Raw genomic sequence first — 20,760 nt, 5'->3', positions numbered from 1 at the left:
AGCTGGTACCAGAGCTGCGCAGCGATCATTCCCCAGTGTGTGTAAGTTATTCTCTGTAACCAACTTGTTCCCTGTTTGTATTTGCCATATTCTCTCTCTCTGTTATTGTATAAGATTGTGACGCTATTGTATATTTATGTGTAGTTATTCTGCTTAGATATTGATGTTAGACTGTAGAGTATGAACTGTTAACTGTTTTCCCCTTTTTACATCAGCTAGACATTGTTAGTAAAGGTGTTGGAACCTCAGCAGGGTGTCTGTGTGTTTCTAGCTAGTACAAAGAGTTTCTGTGTAGTTCAAATCACTCAAACAGCTTGCTTATATATCCAGGTTAACCAGTTGTATATCATTACAGTATTACAATTCTAAGGTTTACAGTGTAAGCATATTCTGTGTTTAAAGTTTATAAAAGTACTGTCTGTGTGTGCGCTCGCAGTGTGTATTCCATACACCCAGCGCAGTGTGTGTATGTTACTTGCGTACCACGTGTGAGGCCTTCATACGCAAATAGCGTATGAAGTGCGTAGCACGTGCACGAGGTTTAGCGGCCACTACGGCTACACGGTATTCGTATATAGCAAATGTTAAAAGGTAGATAGTTGACTCTATCAGGACCCATGCTTAGGGGTGTGGCCATGCTTAGAGGCTTGGCTAACTATTAGCGAGTCCATGGCCTGGGCCCCTTGATAAATATATACAGTAAATACTGCGAGTGCATGCCCATAATACACCAGATTAAGAACAGCAATGCACTGCAGAAAATACACCACAGTCCTGTGCAGTATAATGTAACATATGCACAATATATAATAAGTACACAGTCTGGAACCTGATCCCTAGAGGAGGAGGAGAGCCCCCAGGCAGTGGGGCCCATTGGTGGTTTTCCCTGTGCCCCTGTGGGCCAGTCCAAACCTGGACAAAGGAATCCGGCAGTAGGTTCAAAAACCTTTAATATAAGACAGAGGTTCCCAAATGCGGTCCTCAAGGCACCCCAGCAGTCCAGGATTTAGGTATATCCATGGCTCAGCACAGATGGTTAAATCAAATTGACTTAGGTGCTAATTAAGTCACCTGTGGACAAGCATGGATACATTTAAAACCTGGACCGTTGGGGTGCCTTGAGGACTGCATTTGGGAACCTCTGATATAAGGTGTATCCCTCTTCCAACGCAGAAACACCTGTGTTTAATGAACCTCAGTTTCCAAAACACTCCTCCTGGGTCAGACTGACAGTCACTCTAGTCTAGACTGTTATTTTTCCATTGTGGAAAAATTTACTTTTTCAAAACCCAGCACAAAGGCAGAATTACCCCATATTTTAATATATTTAGTACATAAGTAAGTACTGTACTATTACACAGTTTAGTGGGGTTTTTTAATGTACTGTACTTTGCAGAAGAGTATTACTGGGCATTAATGGTGTTAGTGCTCACATTCCCTTAGAACGAAATGCAGGAAAAATATTGAATTTGTGCAACTTTCTCTAACGTCCTAAGTGGATGCTGGGGACTCCGTCAGGACCATGGGGTTTAGCGGCTCCGCAGGAGACAGGGCACAATAATAAAAGCTTTAGGATCAGGTGGTGTGCACTGGCTCCTCCCCCCATGACCCTCCTCCAAGCCTCAGTTAGATTTTTGTGCCCGGCCGAGAAGGGTGCAATCTAGGTGGCTCTCCTGAGCTGCTTAGAATAAAAGTTTAAGTTAGGTTTTTTATTTTCAGTGAGTCCTGCTGGCAACAGGCTCACTGCTACGAGGGACTTAGGGGAGAGAAGTAAACTCACCTGCGTGCAGGATGGATTTGCTTCTTAGGCTACTGGACACCATTAGCTCCAGAGGGAGTCGGAACACAGGTCTCACCCTGGGGTTCGTCCCGGAGCCGTGCCGCCGACCCCCCTTGCAGATGCCGAAGTTGAAGAGGTCCAGAGGTCCAGAAACAGGCGGCAGAAGACTTTCAGTCTTTATAAGGTAGCGCACAGCACTGCAGCTGTGCGCCATTGTTGTCAGCACACTTCATACCAGCGGTCACTGAGGGTGCAGGGCGCTGGGGGGGGCGCCCTGGGCAGCAATGTATTATACCTTTTTTATGGCTAAAATACATCACATATAGCCCTTGAGGCTATATGGATGTATTTAACCCCTGCCAGATCTCACAAACTCCGGGAGAAGAGCCCGCCGTTTTAGGGGGCGGGGCCTATTCTCCTCAGCACACGGCGCCATTTTCCTGCTCAGCTCTGCTGTGAGGAAGGCTCCCAGGCTCTCCCCTGCACTGCACTACAGAAACAGGGTTAAAACAGAGAGGGGGGGCACTTATTTGGCGATATGATTACATATGTGAAAATGCTATAAGGGAAAACACTTGTATAAGGGGTTGTCCCTGTATAATTATAGCGTTTTTGGTGTGTGCTGGCAAACTCTCCCTCTGTCTCCCCAAAGGGCTAGTGGGGTCCTGTCCTCTATCAGAGCATTCCCTGTGTGTGCTGTGTGTCGGTACGTGTGTGTCGACATGTAGGAGGACGATGTTGGTGAGGAGGCGGAGCAAATTGCCTGTATTGGTGATGTCACTCTCTAGGGAGTCGACACCGGAATGGATGGCTTATTTAGGAATTACGTGATAATGTCAACACGATGCAAGGTCGGTTGACGACATGAGACGGCCGGCAAACAAATTAGTACCTGTCCAGGCGTCTCAGACACCGTCAGGGGCTTGTAAAAACGCCCATTTACCTCAGTTGGTCGACACAGACACAGACACGGACACTGACTTCGGTGTCGACGGTGAAGAAACAAACGTATTTTCCTTTAGGGCCACACGTTACATGTTAAGGGCAATGAAGGAGGTGTTACATATTTCTGATACTACAAGTACCACAAATAAGGGTATTATGTAGGGTGGGAATAATCTACTTGTAGTTTTTCCTGAATCAGATAAATTAAAGTGTGTGATGATACGTGGGTTTCCTCCGATAGAAAATTATTGGAGGTATACCCTTTCCCGCCAGAAGTGAGGGCGAGTTGGGAAACACACCTTAGGGTGGATAAGGCGCTCACACGCTTATAAAAACAAGTGGCGTTACCGTCTCCAGATACGGCCGCCCTCAAAGAGCCAGCTGATAGGAAGCTGAAAAATATCCTAAAACGTATATACACACATACTGGTGTTATACTACGACCAGCAATCGCCTCAGCCTGGATGTGCAGCGCTGGGGGGGCTTGGTCGGATTTCCTGACTGAAAATATTGATACCCTTGACAGGAACAATATTTTATTGACTATAGAGCATTTTAAGGATGCATTTCTATATATGCGAGATGCGCAGAGGGATATTTGCATTCTGGCATCAAGAGTAGATGTGATGTCCATATCTGCCAGACGATGTTTATAGACACGACAGTGGTCAGGTGATGCAGATTCCAGACGGCACATGGAAGTATTGCCGTATAAAGGGGCGGTCCATCGGACCTGGTGGCCATGGCAACAGCTGGAAAATCCACTTTTGTTACCCCAAGTCACATCTCAGCAGAAAAGGACACAGTCTTTTCAGTCTCAGTCCTTTCGTACCCATAAAGGCAGGCGGGCAAAAGGCCAGTCATATCTGCCCAGGGTTAGAGGAAAGGGAAGAAGACTGCAGCAGGCAGCCCATTCCCAGGAACAGAAGTCCTCCACAGCTTCTGCCAAGTCCGCAGCATGACGCTGGGGCCATACAAGCGGACTCAGGTGCGGTGGGGGGTCATCTCAAGAGTTTCAGCACGCAGTGGGCTCACTCGCAAGTGGACTCCTGGATCCTACACGTAGTATCCCAGGTGTACATTGGAAATTCGAGACATCTTCCCCTCACAAGTTCCTGAAGTCTGCTTTACCAACGTCTCCCTCCGACAGGGAGGCAGTATTGGGAAAAAATTCACAGGCTGTATTCCCAGCAGGTGATAATCAAAGTACCCCTCCTACAACAAGGGAAGGGGTATTATTCCACACTATATTGTGGTACTGAAGCCAAACGGCTCGGTGAGATCTAAAAGATTTGAACAATTACATACAAGGGTTCAAATCAAGATGGAGTCACTCAGAGCAGTGATAGCGAACCAGGACGATATGGTGTCACTGGATATCAGGGACGCTTACCTACATGTCCAAATTTTGCCCTTCTCACCAAGGGTATCTCAGGTTCGTGGTACAGAACTGTCACTATCAGTTCAGAAGCTGCCGTTTGGATTGTCCACGGCACCCCGGGTCTTTACCATGGTAATGGCCGAAATGATGATTCTTCCTAAAAGAAATATGGACGCTTTCCTGATAAGGGCAAGGTCCAGAGAACAGTTGGCGGTCGGAGTAGCACTATCTCAAGTAGTTCTACGACAGCACGAGTGGATTCTAAATATTCCAAAATCGCAGCTTTTTCCGACGACACGTCTAATGTTCCTAGGAATGATTCTGGACACAGTCCAGAAAAGGATGTTTTCTCCCGGAGAAGAAGGCCAGGGAGTTATCCGAGCTAGTCAGGAACCTCCTAAAACCAGGAAAAGTATCAGTGCATCATTGCACAAGGGTCCTGTGAAAAATGGTGGTTTCTTACAAAGCGATCCCATTCGGTAGATTTCACGCAAGAACCTTTCAGTGGAATCTGCTGGGAAAATGGTCCGGATCGCATCTTCAGATGCATCAGCGGATAACCCTGTCTCCAAGGACAAGGGTGTTTTCTTCTGCGGTGGCTGCAGAGTGCTCATCTATGAAAGGGCCGCAGATTCGACATTCAGGACTGGGTCCTGGTGACCACGGATGCCAGCCTGAGTGGCTGGGGAGCAGTCACACAAGGAAAAAATTTCCAGGGAGTGTGATCAAGTCTGGAGACTTCTCTCCACATAAATATACTGGAGCTAAGGGCAATTTACAAGGCTCTAAGCTTAGCAAGACCTCTGCTTCAAGGTCAGCCGGTATTGATCCAGTGGGACAACATCACGGCAGTCGCCCACGTAAACAGACAGGGCGGCACATGAAGCAGGAGGGAAATGGCAGAAACTGCAAGGATTCTTCGCTGGGCGAAAAATCATGTGATAACACTCTCAGCAGTGTTAATTCCGGGAGTGGAAAACTGGGAAGCAGACTTCCTCAGCAGGCATAACCTCCACCCGGGAGAGTGGGGACTTCAGCGGGAAGTCTTCCACATGATTGTAAACCGTTGGGAAAACCAAAGGTGGACATGATGGCGTCCCGCCTGAACAAAAAACTAGACAAATATTGCGCCAGGTCAAGGGACCCTCAGGCAATAGCGGTGGACGCTCTGGTAACACTGTGGGTGTACCAGTCAGGGTATGTGTTCCCTCCTATGCATCTCATACCAAAAGTACTGAGAATCATAAGAAGGAGATGAGTAAGAACGATACTCGTGGTTCCGGATGGGTCAAGAAGGACTTGGTACCCGGAACTTCAAGAGATGCTCACGGAAGAACCGTGGCCTCTACCTTTAAGAAAGGACCTGCTCCAGCAGGGGCCTTGTCTGTTCCAAGACTTACCGCGACTGCGTTTGACGGCATGGCAGTTGAACGCCGGATCCTGAAAGGGCATTCCAGATGAAGTCATCCCTACCCTGGTCGAAGCCAGGAAGGATGTAACCGCAAAAACATTTTCACCGCATTTGGCGAAAATATGTTGCGTGGTGTGAGGCCAAGAAGGTCCCTACAGAGGAATTCCAACTGGGTCGTTTCCTACATTTCCTGAAAACAGGACTGTCTATGGGCCTAAAATTAGGGTCCATTAAGGTTCAAATTTCGACCCTGTCGAATTTCTTCCAGAAAGAACTGGCTTCAGTGCCTGAAGTTCAGACGTTTGTAAAAGGGGTACTGCATATAAAGCCTCCTTTTGTGCCCCCAGTGGCATCTTGGGATCTCAATGTTGTTTTGAGTTTCCTAAAAGTCACATTGGTTTGATCCACTCACCACTGTGAAATTAAAATATTTCACATGGAAGGTGAAGATTCTATTAGCCCTGGCTTCAGCCAGGCGTGTGTCAGAATGGGCGGCTTTATCATATAAAAGCCCTTACTTAATTTTTCATTCTGACAGGGCAGAATTGAGGACTCGTCCTCAATTTCTCCTTAAGGTGTTTTCTGTTTTTCACATGAACCAACCTATTGTGGTACCTGCGGCTACTAGGGACTTGGAGGACTCCAAGTTACTTGACGTTGTCAGGGCCCTGAAAATATATGTTTCCAGGACGACTGGAGTCAGAAAATCTGACTCGCTGTTTAGCCTGTATGCACCCAACAAGATGGGTGTTCCTGCTTCTAAGCAGACGATTGCTCGCTGGATTTGTAGTACAATTCAGCTTGCACATTCTGTGGCAGGCTTGCCACAGCCAAAATCAGTAAAAGCCCATTCCACAAGGAAGTGGGCTCATCTTGGGCGGCTGCCCGAGGGGTCTCGGCTTTACAACTTTGCCGAGCTGCTACTTGGTCAGGGGCACACCCTGACTGAGGAGGACCTGGAGTTCTCTCATTCGGTGCTGCAGAGTCATCCGCACTCTCCCGCCCGTTTGGGAGCTTTGGTATAATCCCCATGGTCCTGACGGAGTCCCCAGCATCCACTTAGGACGTTAGAGAAAATAAGAATTTACTTACCGATAATTCTATTTCTCGTAGTCCGTAGTGGATGCTGGGCGCCCATCCCAAGTGCGGATTGTCTGCAATACTTGTACATAGTTATTGTTACAAAAATCGGGTTATTCTTGTTGTGAGCCATCTTTTCAGAGGCTCCTTCGTTGTTATCATACTGTTAACTGGGTTCAGATCACAGGTTGTACGGTGTGATTGGTGTGGCTGGTATGAGTCTTACCCGGGATTCAATATCCTTCCTTATTATGCACGCTCGTCTGGGCACAGTATCCTAACTGAGGCTTGGAGGAGGGTCATGGGGGGAGGAGCCAGTGCACACCACCTGATCCTAAAGCTTTTATTATTGTGCCCTGTCTCCTGTGGAGCCGCTAAACCCCATGGTCCTGACGGAGTCCCCAGCATCCACTACGGACTACGAGAAATAGAATTATCGGTAAGTAAATTCTTATTTTTTCTATCAACCTATACAACATACATTAATGTAAAATAAACGTGCATTTAAAAATAAGCCACGAGTTTGGCTGGTGGAGATGGATGGCCTGTATAAGATGTGCCGACACTGAACAGGTTAATGCAGAGGTTCCCAAACGCTGTCCTCAAGGCACCCCAACAGTCCAGGTTTTAGGTATATCCATGGCACAGCACATATGGTTAAATCAAATTGACTAGGGTGCTAATTAAGTCACCTGTGGCCAGGCATGGATACATTTAAAACCAGGACCGTTGGGGTGCCTTGAGGACCGAGTTTGGGAACCTCTGGGTTAATGGTTTCATCTGTTAGTTTGTGACATGTCAGTGACAGAACCTGTGCACATGGAGCTCCCTGCACATGTTCTGTGTTTGCTGGTGCTAGCCAATCAGATCAGGCCTTTCTCTTCGCTTTCCTGGAACTCGGGCGACCTCTTGTGGCCAAACTGCAGACAGTGCATGAACTGATTTACATTATTAATCAATAGTAACATTACATTTGCAGCCGCAGTGCCATGGCAGCCCTGAAGTACGCAGGCCTGGATGATACAGATAGTGAGGACGAGCTGCCGCCCGGCTGGGAAGAGAGGAGTACAAAGGATGGCTGGGTGTACTTTGCCAAGTAAGAGGGTGCTGCCTGTATGGGGGGAGAGTGTGACAGGGCTAGGTCACCTAAGATGTACACATTCCCATGTGACACACAGGATGTCTTCCTTGTCTGTGAATATTATTGTATACGTCTAAATAGTGTTACATTTTGTACAGTCCATTATAGTCTCGAGAAAAAGTTTTAAACTCTTATTAAATGTATCCGCTTTTTATGGCCCAAAATGTGGAGGTAAGATAGGTTTTACGTTAAATTGTGTGAGCATTAACATAGTCAGAGGTTTTTATTGTGCATAAACTTTGTGCAAAACCCCTGTACTGTAAGTACTGCTGACGCACTATACAGTGATCTGGAAGGGAATGTACTGTATTAAGCAGCAATTCACATTCACTGATTAAGCAGCAATTCACATTGATATTCACTGAACACTTATTACTCTGTGTAGATACTTTGAGCTCTGGTAGTTAAACAATAGATTTTATCTCACATTTTGTTAGTGCTTAAAGCTATAGAACTAATGTACTGCACTCTGGTTCCCCCCATTGATAGGGCCTACATCACATCCCCCTGTGCTCTTACATTAAACATTTTGGAAACTCCACAGATGATGAGAGATGCAATACTGTGGTGGTGAAAGTTAAATGTATTTCCCTTACACTTAATTCCTTCCCTTCCCTTCTCTTCCCTTCCCTTCTCTTCCCTTCCCCCTCCCCCTCCCCCTCCCCCTCCCCTCCCCTCCCCCTCCCCTCCCACTAGTGCTAGTGGTGGGCTACCTGTTCCATCTGGGCTCCGCCGGTCATCCGGCCACTAGGAGCTGCCATCTTGGTGTAGTCCCTAGATTTACAGCTTTTTTTTTTTTGTAATATTTGCTTGGTGTTGTTCTAAAATCCAGCGCATCCAATTGTACTTATACCTGAAATTTAAGTGTGTTGCTTTTACTAGCTATGTTTTACCCCTTTAAATTTCGTCATAAACACGATCGTATACGCCGGGTTTTAAAACCCAGTGCTTATTAAATAAAGCCCTTGGTCCCCACTTACTCTTCCATTTGGGATACACTGGGGCCGGAATCCCAACAAGCAGCCAGAATGCCGGCACTGGAACGCCATCATGACTCGAAATGTCAACGTTGGAATCTCAACCGCCGGCATCCCAATCGTAACTATGCCGGGGAATCTTAGGGTTAGGCCGTGAAGGAGGGGGTGGATAGGTTTAGACGTCACCGTGGAGTGTTAGGCTGCGGGAAAGGGAGGGTTAGGTTTAGGCACCACCTCTATGCCTTTGCTGTGGCTTTGACCTGTTGGATTGCCATTCTGTTTACGAACCTCTTGTGACCCTGACCTTTGATTTGGGTGACCTACCCTTGGATTTTGCTAGTCCCAGCTAGTACTTTGGTTCTCATTCAGGGAGCGCGCAACCTGCAGTGTTCCTGTGGCAAACTCCATATTCCCTTGCGGAGTTCCCTGGCAAGAGCCAGATACCTGTTATACTCCGTAGCCTCAGTTGGGTCTCACCGAACCAATTATAATTTTTTAAATTTTTTTAAAAGGGGCAATTGTACAAGGCCAAACTATGCCTTGTACATGATTGCCCCTTTAAAAAACGTCAGAGTTCAGTCGGCATGCCCTCCCCTGTATTTGGAGTCCAGCATTCCATTTTATCAGTATCCGTTATTATATCTTTCAGTGACATTCCCAACACGGGTATGATATAAAATGTCTACATGTTAGCATTCACAATGTCAACACTGACTTAATGTCAACTTGTTCATTATTTCGACATTATCAATGTTGACACTATTTTAGCTTAAACTTAACCCCCGTCTAGCCATCAAAGGTCTGAACATGTTGACATAATGACTACATCCCGTCCTCATTACTGCCAAAGTTTGTGTCGGAGAAACATCAGACTAAGGCCCAAATTTATCAAGTCTTTGAGAGTGATACATTGCACGGTGATAAAGTACCAACCAATCAGCTTCTAACTGCCATGTTACAGGCTGTGTTTGAAAATGACAGCTGCTGATCAGTTGGTACTTTATCACCGAGCAATTTATCACTCTCCAATGCTTGATAAATCTGGGCCTAGATTTATTAAGAGACGGCTTTTGAAAGTCTTTGATTATCTGCAGTTTGACCCCAAAATGTAAAACGGCAGCGATGTTAGTTGCAGAACACGCTTGGTTTTGTGTTTAATATTATGTCCGTTTTAAATTTCAAGGTAAAAACCGTCGGCCTGCAAAAGCCCATCATGTTTGTAGTTGGTAGCATTCTGCCACAGGATCAAGAAGAGGAGAATTCAGGAGGGTACGATGGGTGGGTGGGAGGCTGTGTCGGGAGCAGCCCTTATACGTGTCCAACCAGGTTTTAACAACACCAAATAAATCATAAATGTTCCTAAAATTGTTTTGTATTATGCAGTAATTTTGTTGTAAAAGCGTCACTGATCTATGAATTATGTGCCAATAAAGTAACAATTGTACATTTCATTTAATAGCCACTTAGATGAAAAAACCCAGTGGGAGCACCCGAAAACTGGAAAGCGGAAGAGAATTGCTGGAGGTCGGTAATGAGTTCAGTCTGATTAATCCTATTTGCTGTATGTGTTGGTAAAATATAGACAATATATTTGCTGCATGAGCTAATCTGTGCATTATTAGCTGTGGGTGGTAGATACTCATTTTAATAGCATTTGTTTTTTTTTTATAAAGCACCATTACATGTATTATATGCCCTGTAATTCCTGGTCTGAGCTCCCCAGGTGTCAGTCTGGTGTGTCTCCCAGTAATTACAGTACTTGCCTAATGTACGTATCTACTTATCTTGCAGATCTTCCATATGGCTGGGAGCAAGAAACTGATGAAAATGGACAGATATATTTTGTCGAGTGAGTTTGGTATACGTGTAATTAGAAATGTATCTCTAGACTGTGTTTAATAGTTGTACAGTAATTACTGTAAGAGGCAAGTTCACAGCCCTAGTTTCATAATGGATGCTGTAGTGCGCAGTTTCATAAAGCAGGTAAATGAAAACACTTCTTCATATGTATAAATGTGTAACATAAACAGATTTCCCTTTTTTGCTGAGTGGACATTAGCAAGCTGTACGGGATCACATCCCACCGTATCCAGCATATAGCGTAGCTGTAGTTTGAGAACACCATGGGCCTTCTGGATAACTACTCTTATGACTAGTGGATCATGTATGTTTGTGTACACCTTCTTTCATGCATAGGAGATGCTGCAAATCACCCTAACCAAAAGGAAAAGCAATTCGGATACTTGGTAACCTATGCAGTGGGATAGGCTAACGCCAGATCAATAAAACCTGTAGTTTCGCTCTGTGATTCACTCTCCCGCTAAGGTCGGACTTTTTTCAAACTAATGTTTCAGTGATGCCCCTCCCCCTCGTATGAGTAGGAGGACTACGGGGGCGTGGCATTGACAATTCCACTTTATGTTAAATAAGAATAGAGGCAGCAGGGATGAGGATTGCGTCATGGGATATAACAGAGTAAAGGAAAATGAAGCCTCTCCTGCTGTGCTGAAGAAGGATACAGAAGAATCCGTGGCCGGCACCTCATAAATTCCTCCCCCCCTCATCCCCCGTGCACATGACATTGACATCATAGGTCAAGCACCGGGTAAGAATTGGGGCAGAAGAATATGTGCCGGTCACGTCCTACGGATACACCCACCGTCTTTATATGTAGTCAGGTGCCACCAGGCATCTGCCATGCCGTCTCCTCAGCATGGTGACCTGGGCTGCGTCACCGTACGCACACCCTTTGTTGCAGCACTGTTCTGTATAAATTAATTTAAACATTATTTTGTTCTGTAGATAATTACCAAATATGCAGATATGCTTATTCTTGCAATCTCTCAAAACCAAAGCCCTGTACGTACTGAAAAAAAAACCAATAGAAAAATTCACTTGGATGGACAGAGGAAGAAAAGGTTATACTAATTTGAATTGAGATATTAAGAAATGGGGAATTCTGTCTGGTGTGGAGTGGGGTAGTTAATTGTTCTGCTTTTCCCCACAGCCACTTGAATAAGAGGACTACTTACCTGGACCCAAGACTTGCTTTTACTGTTGAAGATCAACCTGCAAAGATAAGCACCAGACAGAAGTATGACGGCAATACTACAGCCATGGATACCCTCCAGGGCTGCGATCTGTCGGGGAAGGTGGTGATCATTACTGGAGCCAACACTGGAATTGGTAAGTCTACTGGGACACCTTTCGTCCAAGCAGTACGATATAAGGGACATTGCACCTTGTTTCCAGTCCTGGAAAGTCTTGTTGTCCTGGTGGGACGTTCCCTCTTAGGCACCTTGATACGTCACTGGTGACCATTTGGCCTTAAAATTCATAAATCCATGATTCTGAATGCCACGGAACCCACATCTGTACTTAACATGTAGAGTACTTTTGGTTCCTCCTCCTGTACACAACTTCGTAGCACGGATGGAATTCTTCTCACATTACTAATAGTCTTGCACACAAAATGTATCCTGCCGATATGTGAAAAAAGGTAAGCCACAAAGCAGCACTAATCATTCTAAACCTCTAAATGATTTTCACTGTTCTACAAAATTGTTAGACGTTTGCAGATCCCATAGAGAAAAGGGGTTTTCTTCCACGTTCTCTGCTTTCATATATGCCAAAGTTTCATGTGTCCAAATGTTGTCTTTGAGATCTATCGCCTCTTCTTGCATGTCCACCAATGATTCTAGTGGGGATTAGATATCAATAATGAATAGATGCAAAAGAAACCTTTTAATAAGAAATAAAAACTACTGTACTATAATGATATTTTAAGAAGCATTTTCCTATATAACCTTCCCATTACAGTCTTGTGCCACGCTGGTCCTTATAGAGGAAATCACATAGGTGTCCTACATAACACATGCACATTTACTAAATACAAGCTCAAGTTCAGGACAGCCACTTAAATGAGCGCAATTCTCTCATCAACCTCACTGTAATGTATGATACATGAGGACAATCTACGTAATCATTTCTTCAGTTATCCGAAAGATTATACCTGTAATCACTATATACAACTCACAGGCATATTTTCTCTAGCATCCATAAGGGATATTGGGGGAAACTAGTACGATGGGGTATAGACTGGGTCCAAAGGAGCCAGTGCACTTCAGATTTCTTCAACTGGGTGTACTGGCTCCTCCCCTTTATGCCCCTTCCCACGTGCCCCGAAGGAGAAAGGACCTATATGAGAGAAGGAACATGGTAACAGAAAAGGTGGTGAAATTTTCACACCAGCACAGCACTAACATGCAACAACCAGCAAGGGCTAGTAACCACAACAGCGACAGCTGAACAGGTAACTAATGAACAAGAACAAGCACACTCTGCAGCTTCAGAGAGTTTTCTTCAATTTCTTTGAAACTTTTTATTGTTTCATTATGCTGTCTGAGCAACAGTATATCTGCGTTGTGGGGGCGTTACGAGGAGCAGAGCGCTTCCCCGCTGCAGGACCACCGTTGTTCAGCGGGGCACTGCGCCTTGGCTGTCACAGCCGCAGCACGCCGCACACCCCTAATGCTGCCTGAAGGTGACATTGGTGGTGAGTACAAACCGGGGGCCCCGCTAGGGGGGTCCCCCGGTCCAAAATGTGGCTGATCACAGGAGTGGCATACGGGACCCTCCCGGGAGGTCCCGCTAAGATCCCCCGTGTAGAACTGGCACAAAAGGTCTTGACTAGCACTTGTGTGATGTTTTAATCTTAAAAGGAGACTTTTGCCAGTATCTATATATGTACTCTGGCACCATAGGAGGGGGTGGAGCTACTTCAGAGCGGGACCTGATGCGTTTTGGCACCTTCCTCTGCTTACTGCAGCACAGATGGCACACACAGCGCTTCCTGATCCTCAGACACGCTGGAAATCTGGTACAGGGTGTAGCAAAGGGGAAGAGCCGCTTGTGTACACTATCCTGATCCTATCTAGGACAATAATTGTTAGTGTTTACTGTGTAATAGGGAGCTGACAGTCTCACTGGGGCTGTGCAGCTCAGGATGTGCTGGTGTCCTCTCTTCTCTGTGTCTCCTCTCACATACAGTAGGGCAGGCTTGCATTATAACTGTCTGTGTATGTTATTGTGCTTATTGTGAATATGGGTAAACACAAGCTGTGCAGTGTATGTCACACTAGATTCTCTCCTTTATCTAATTACTCTGTTTCATGTGAACAATGCAGTCAATCTTTGCAAATCAGTAAAGGGGCTGGGGGAGAGGGTCCAGAGCCCCACTGGTTAGGGTCTCTAAACACTATGATGTCAGATATGTCATCCCAGCACAATGCTAATGTACAGAAAACTCAGCTACTACAACAAGCTGTTGCAGATTTAGCTGCTAGGGCTGATGCACAGCCCCTCCTCTCTCATGCAGGTCCCCAGAAGCGTGATTTACCTGCTATTCTATCTGATACAGATGATGATGGGGATGACCTGGACCCCATTAGGGGCGATCCCAATGCTGCTCAGGGTATTGAACCCCTCATTTTGGCTATAAGGGATGTTACAGCTCCCTCTAGAGGACACTGCGTCACAGCAGTCGTTTTTCTTTGTACAAAACGAGCCTCATGGCACTTTCCCTGATTCTACAGAGTTAGATGAGTTATTCAAACAGGCCTGGAAAAATCCAGACAAAAAATTCCAAGTGTCCAAAAAGTTTTTGCACACTTTCCCATTTGCTCCTGAAGGTAGAACATTTTGTGAAGAACCCCCTGGGGTGGATGTCTCAGTAACTCGCCTGTCTAAAGAGGCGGTGCTACCCGCCCCGGGATCCTTTACCATGAAGGATCCAGGGGTTAGAAAGATTGAGACTACCCTAAAATCTATCTACACAGCAGCCGGTATATCAGATGACCCATGCTATTCATTCTTGGGCCACTCAAATTCAGGGGGGTCTCTCGGGGGATATGCCCTTAGTTACTATGATAACCCTCCTGAAGCACATTCAGGACACTACCCGTGTCCTCTGTGATTCGCTCAAGGAGATGGGGAACATTAATGCTCGGAATTCTGCCATTGCAGTGTTGGCGCGCAGGTTCTTATGGTTGCGTCAGTGGATTGCAGACGCAGAATCCAAACGTAGTGTGGAATCCCTCCCCTTTTCTGGGGAATGGCTTACTGGGGTCGAATTGGGTACCTGGATTTCCAAAGTTACAGCTGGGAAATCCACGTTTCTCCCCTCTGGGGCCCGGCCAGCGAGATGCTCCTATCCGGGGCCGTCTGTCCAGTCCTTTCGGTCATATAGATTTCGATCTAAGGCGAGAGGTGCCTCCAATGCTGCTAGAGGCACCAGAGGTAAGTCCAGAAAACCTGCAAGCACTAGTTCTCAGGAACAGTCCACCAGTTCTGCTTCCACTAAGGCCTCAGCATGACTGTGCCCACCCACCTCGAGGGGATCTCGAGGTGGGAGCTCGACTTCGCCACTTCAGCCGCGTCTGGTAGACCTCCTGCCAGGATGCCTGGGTCAGAGATCTCGTTTCTCAGGGCTACAGGCTGGAGTTTGACCGTACTCCCCCTCAACGATTTTTAAAATGAAGCTTACCAGCTTTGGAGGATATGCAAGTTACGTTGCACCAAGCAATCCGAAAGTTGGTTCAGTCCCGCGTCATTGTTCCAGGAGCACTACTGCAACGCGGCACGGGGTTTTACTCAAACCCGTTTGTGGTGCCGAAACAGGACGGATCAGTCAGACCCATTTTGAATCTTAAATCCTTACTTGAAGGTGTTCAAGATGGAGGCCCTGTGAGTAGTGATTGCGGGCCTGGAAGACCAGGAATTTATGGTCTTTTTGAATATCAAGGATGCCTATCTCCATATTCCGATTTGGCCGCCTCATCAGGTGTACCTGCAGTTTGCCCTCCTGGACAATCCCTTCCAATTCCAGACACTACCCTTCAGCCTGTCCACAGCCCTGACGGTATTCACAAAGGTGATGGCGGAGATGATGTTCCAACTCCGGGTCCAGGGGGTCAATGTGGTCCCTTATCTGGACGATTTTCTGATAAAGGCACGATCCAGGGAGCTTTTGTTACTCCATATCGACCGCACCATCCATCTTTTTTCGGACCATGGGTGGATCCTCAACTTGCAGAAGTCCCACCTGGAGCCAACTCAGAGGCTCCTGTTCCTGGGGATGTTGCTGGATACTGTGGCAGAGAAGGTGTTTCTACCAGAGGATAAGGCGAAAACACTTCAGGAGATGGTCCGCATGGTGCTCCGGCCTACTCGAGTGTCCATCCATCTTTGCATGAGATTGCTGGGAAAAATGGTTGCCTCATACGAGGCAATCGAGTACGGGTAGTTCCACGCCAGAACATTTCAATTGGATCTCCTGAGCAAGTTGTCCGGATTGCATCTCCAAATGCATCGGATGATTCAGCCGTCACCTCAGGCCAGGATTTCCCTCCTGTGGTGGCTACAGTCCTCCAATCTCCTGGAGGGCCGTAGTTTCGGGATTCAGGATTGGACCCTCCTCACAACGTATGTAAGTCTACGGGGATGGGAAACGGTCACCCAAGGGGCACAGTTCCAGGGCAGGTGGTCAGCCCACAAGGCCCTCTTTCCGATCAACATTCTGGAACTTCGGGCGATCTACAATGCTCTGCTTCAGGCATCTCCTCTGCTCGGGGATCACGCAATCCAGGTACAGTTGGACAATGCCACGGCAGTGGCGTATATCAATCGTCAAGGAGGGACAAAAAGCAGAGCCAGCAAGCGAGAGGTGTCAAAAATACTCCTCTGGGTGGAAAGAAATGCAAGAGCAATGTCAGCAATCTTCAGTCTGGGTTTGGACAACTGGTAGGCGGACTTCCTGAGTCGTCACGATCTCCACCTGGGAGAGTGGGGGCTCCACCATCTGGTGTTCCAACAGATCATCGACCGGTGGGGTTGCCAACAAATAGACATGATGGCTTCTCGGCTCAACAAGAAACTTCCCTGGTACTGCTCACGGACCAGGGACCTTCAGGCGAGGGCAGTGGACATACTGGCATCACCTTGGCCATACCGGCTGGTCTACCTGTTTCCTCCGATTTCCATTGCTCCCAAGGGTGCTAAAACACATCAGGGTGTCCAGGCAATTCTGATTGCCCCGGATTGGCCTCGGAGGGCGTGGTACGCGGATCTTCTGGACATGTCCATCGAAAACCCTTGGCCTCTACCGCTAAGAAGAGATCTTCTTCAACAAGGACCGTTCGTCTACCCGGACTTACAGCGTCTTCATTTGACGGCATGGAGGTTGAGCGGAACATCCTACCTCACAAGGGCCTTTCCAAAAAGGTTATTGCTACCGTGGTTTAGCCAGGATACCTGTTATGTCAAAACACTATCATCATATCTGGAGTAGATGTCTCATGGTGTGAGGAACGCAAGTATCCGCCTTCAGTATTTCACTTGGGATGTTTCCTTTTTCCTGCAGGCTGGTGTGGATAAGGGCTTACATCTGGGTTCCATTAAGGTCCAGATTTCAGCCCTCTCCATTTTCTTCCAGAAGAAATTGGCAGTGTTGCCTGAAGTTCAGACCTTCTTGCAAGGGATACTCCACATAAAACCACCTTTTGTGCAGCCTACGGCACCCTGGGATTTGGATGTAGTGTTGGAATTTCTACAGTCCTCCTGGTTTGAACCTCTGATGATGGTAGAAGACAAGTACCTCACGTGGAAGACGGTGATGTTACTGGCCCTGGCTTCTGCTCGACGTGTCTCAGAATTGGGGGCCTTATCGTGTAAAAGTCTGTACTTGGTCTTTTACGAGGACAGAGCGAAGCTCCGGACTAGACAGCAGTTCCTGCCGAAGGTTGTCTCCGCATTTCATCTGAATCAACCTATTGTGGTTCCATCCAGTTCTGACGCTTCTGCTCCTCTGGAGGCATTGGATGCTGTGCATGCCTTGAAGATCTATGTCAAGCGTACAGCTCGGGTCAGAAAGACGGATTCCTTGTTCGTGCTCTATGATGCGCAGAAGAAGTAGTTCTACAAATTTGATACCCTGGCCAAAGAGGATACCCAGTTTGGGCAAGCGGTGCTGCAGCAGTCTCCGCACGTTCCCGCCCATTCTGGAAGCTTTGGGACGTCCCCATCATACTAGTTTCCCTCAATATACCTTATGGTTGCTAGAGAAAATAGGATTTTAATACCTACCGGTAAATCCTTTTCTCGTAGTCCATAAGGGATATTGGGCGCCCGCCTCAATGCGTTGACTTTTCTGCAGGTTCTTGTTCTATAGTTACCTGTTCAGATGTTGCTGTTACCAGCTGTTGCTGGTTGTTGTGGTGTGCTGGTGCATTTTCTGTTATCATGTTCCTTCTCTCATATATGTCCTTTCTTCTTCGGGAACGTTTTTACCTATAATTGCCTGTGGGAGGGGGCATAGAGGGGAGGAGCCAGCACACCCAGTTGAAGAAATTTAAAGTGCACTGGCTCCTTTGAATCCTGTCTATACCCCCATCGTACTAGTTTCCCCCAATATCCCTTATGGACTACGAGAAAAGGATTTATCGGTAGGTATTAAAATCCTATTATTGCAGCTATCCTAGACATGGACCTTTTATAGTCAGAGGCGAATTTAGACCTCATGGGGCCCTAAGCAAGATCTTGGTTTGGGGCCCCCTTTCTCAATTGCATACAATTTTATTCTGCGTCTTTGTGCCGATACCATAGGGAGTCATGCACAGTATGACTCGGGCATTTGAAGACTAAAAATAACGACCGCTTGCATCCAATGCTAATGCAGCTCAGGCCCTATATATATATATCACTATGCTACCTATCTACACTACATCCCTGCACTAAATCTCTGAGCTACCTCCCTACACTGCATCACTATGCTACATCTGCCCACTATATCACCACGCTACCTCCCCACACTACATCCCACCACTATATCACTGCACAAACTCCCCCCACTACATCACTGTTCTACATCCCCGCACTATATCAGTACACTGCCTCCCCACACTACAGTACATGAGTACCCTACTTCCATACACTACATCCCTGCATTAGATCATTACTCTACCTCCCCACACTACATAACTGTTCCTCATCCCCATACTATATCAGAATGCTACTTCCACATACTACATCTCTGGACTATATCACTGCACAACCTCCCCACACTACATCACAATGCTATTTCGCCACATTACATCCCGATACTATATCACTTCAATACATCCTCGCACTATGTCACTGCACTCTCTCCTCATACTACATCACTACACTACATCACTAAAATACCTACCCACACTACATAACTGAACTACCCCCCACAGCCACACTACATCAGTACACCGCACTGAGCAGCTCCAGTAAAGCATAGAGTGAGGCAGCCTCGGACATGAATTATGTTAGGGAAGAGGCGAATGAGGGAGGGAGAGAGAGAGAGGGGGGGGGGTGAAGAGGAAAGCAGGGATGTGCAGGGGAACATAGAGCGAGACGAAAGATAGAGAGAGAGAGGGGGCGGAGATGGGGAGAGAGGAATGGGGAGACGGGAAGAGAGAGAGAGAAGGGGAGATGGAGAGACGGGTGAAAAAGAAGGAAGAGAGGTGCAGGAGAGCGAGAGACGAGGAAGAGAGAGAGGGGCGGAGAATAGAGAAAGATGGGAGGAGGAGAGAGGGAGACAGAGAGATCGATGGAGAGAGGCAGACTGAGAGAGGGGGAGACGGAGGGAGAGAGGGGTTAAGAGGAAGAAAGAGAGGTGCACGGGAACAAAGAGACGGAGGGAGGAAGAGAGAGAGGGGGCGGAGACATCAAAAGGTGGCGAGGACTGGGAGGGGCAGAGACGGGAGACAGAGAGGGGAGATGGAGAGTGAGATGGAAAGAGAGAGGGGGGAAAGGAGGGAGATGGAGAGAGAGAGAGGTATAGAAGAGGAATTATGTTAGGGACGAGGAGAGTGAGGGAGAGATGTAGGGAGGAAGAGAGGGGTGAAGAGGAAGGAAGAAATGTGCAGGTAACAGACAGAGGGAGAGATAGAGAGAGGCGAAGATGGAGAGGGGGGAGAAGGAGAGAAAGGGGAAGCAGGGGCAGAAGTTGGGAGAGAGGGGGTAGTAGATAGAGAGGGGGAGACTGAGAAAATGAGACAGGGGAGACCGAGAAAGAGAGATGCGAAGACTGAGAAAGAGACACAGAAAAGGGAGAGATGGAGGGACATGGGAGACTGGGAGAGGGAGGTAGAGAGGGGAGGAGAGACAAAGACGAGCGAGAGAGGGGGCCAAAGGAGATGGAGTGTGCAAGTGAGAGGGCAGAGAGAGTGAGAGGGGAGCCCAAGGGGAAGAGAGAGGACACAGACAAAAAAAAAAAAAAGAGAGTAGTACTCTAGCATTCTCCCTTACCTGTCCTCTGTGGCTTGTACAATCTGGGACTGTTTCTGCACGTGGAAATGGCCAGTAAGTGCCTCTTCTTACCTCCCATTGACTTTTGGCGCCGGGGGAGGAGGTGGAATATAAGTATGAAAGTGGAGTGGGGACCTGAGAGCGCGGCCCCTCCTTCCCCTTGGGCCGGCCAGTCCCACACAGCCTCTATTATTGCGTATGGGGGGGGAGGAGCTCAGATAACTGGGGGTGTCACCACTGGCAGTGGCTGTCCAGGAGGGGGAAGTACGAATGTGACACCGTCCGTGGCTGTGGCGGAGCAGAGGCGGGCGAGCTGGCTGACACAGCTGGCGGGTGGCATTATCATTGGGGAGCAGTAGCGAATTTACTGTTAGGCAATTCAGCACTGGCCGGGCCCCAAGAGACACGTCGGGCCCTAGGCAGCTGCTTTGGTTGCATAGCGGTAAATCCGCTCCTGCTTATAGTACGTCATATTGGTTATACGTAAGGTTTCCTTCTGCCCATTTACAGATTGTGAAATTATATTTATTTATCTCCTATATAATAGCCCAGATCTGTGACTCTGTGCCTGTGTGGATAACACTGGGCGTGGCTAGGAGCTCTCATTGGGTTAGCAGCAGGTCTATCACACCCAGTCCATAGCTAATTGGCCGAGAAACGCCCTCCCACACAGGTTACATCCAATGGGAGGATCTGCCTTTGGCTGCTGTG

The 20,760-nt window shown here is 47.3% G+C and overlaps 1 protein-coding gene across 9 annotated transcripts in view; it reads left to right on the top strand.

Moving 5' to 3' along the window:
• Nucleotides 1-20,760, top strand: part of WWOX (WW domain containing oxidoreductase) — a 1,758,901-nt gene that overhangs the window by 5,944 nt on the left and 1,732,197 nt on the right. For all 9 annotated transcript variants that reach the window (XM_063945377.1, XM_063945376.1, XM_063945379.1 and 6 more), the window contains 4 exons: nucleotides 7,577-7,693; nucleotides 10,175-10,239; nucleotides 10,507-10,564; nucleotides 11,723-11,901. In XM_063945377.1, coding sequence (XP_063801447.1) covers nucleotides 7,587-7,693; nucleotides 10,175-10,239; nucleotides 10,507-10,564; nucleotides 11,723-11,901 — 409 coding nt within the window. In that variant the 5' untranslated portion in view covers nucleotides 7,577-7,586. The remainder of the gene's footprint in view (nucleotides 1-7,576; nucleotides 7,694-10,174; nucleotides 10,240-10,506; nucleotides 10,565-11,722; nucleotides 11,902-20,760) is intronic.

The sequence above is a fragment of the Pseudophryne corroboree genome, chromosome 11 (assembly GCF_028390025.1).
Source record: "Pseudophryne corroboree isolate aPseCor3 chromosome 11, aPseCor3.hap2, whole genome shotgun sequence".
Lineage (NCBI taxonomy): Eukaryota > Metazoa > Chordata > Amphibia > Anura > Myobatrachidae > Pseudophryne > Pseudophryne corroboree.
Note: the sequence above shows the minus strand (reverse complement) of the source record. Positions and strands in the feature narration are given on the sequence as shown.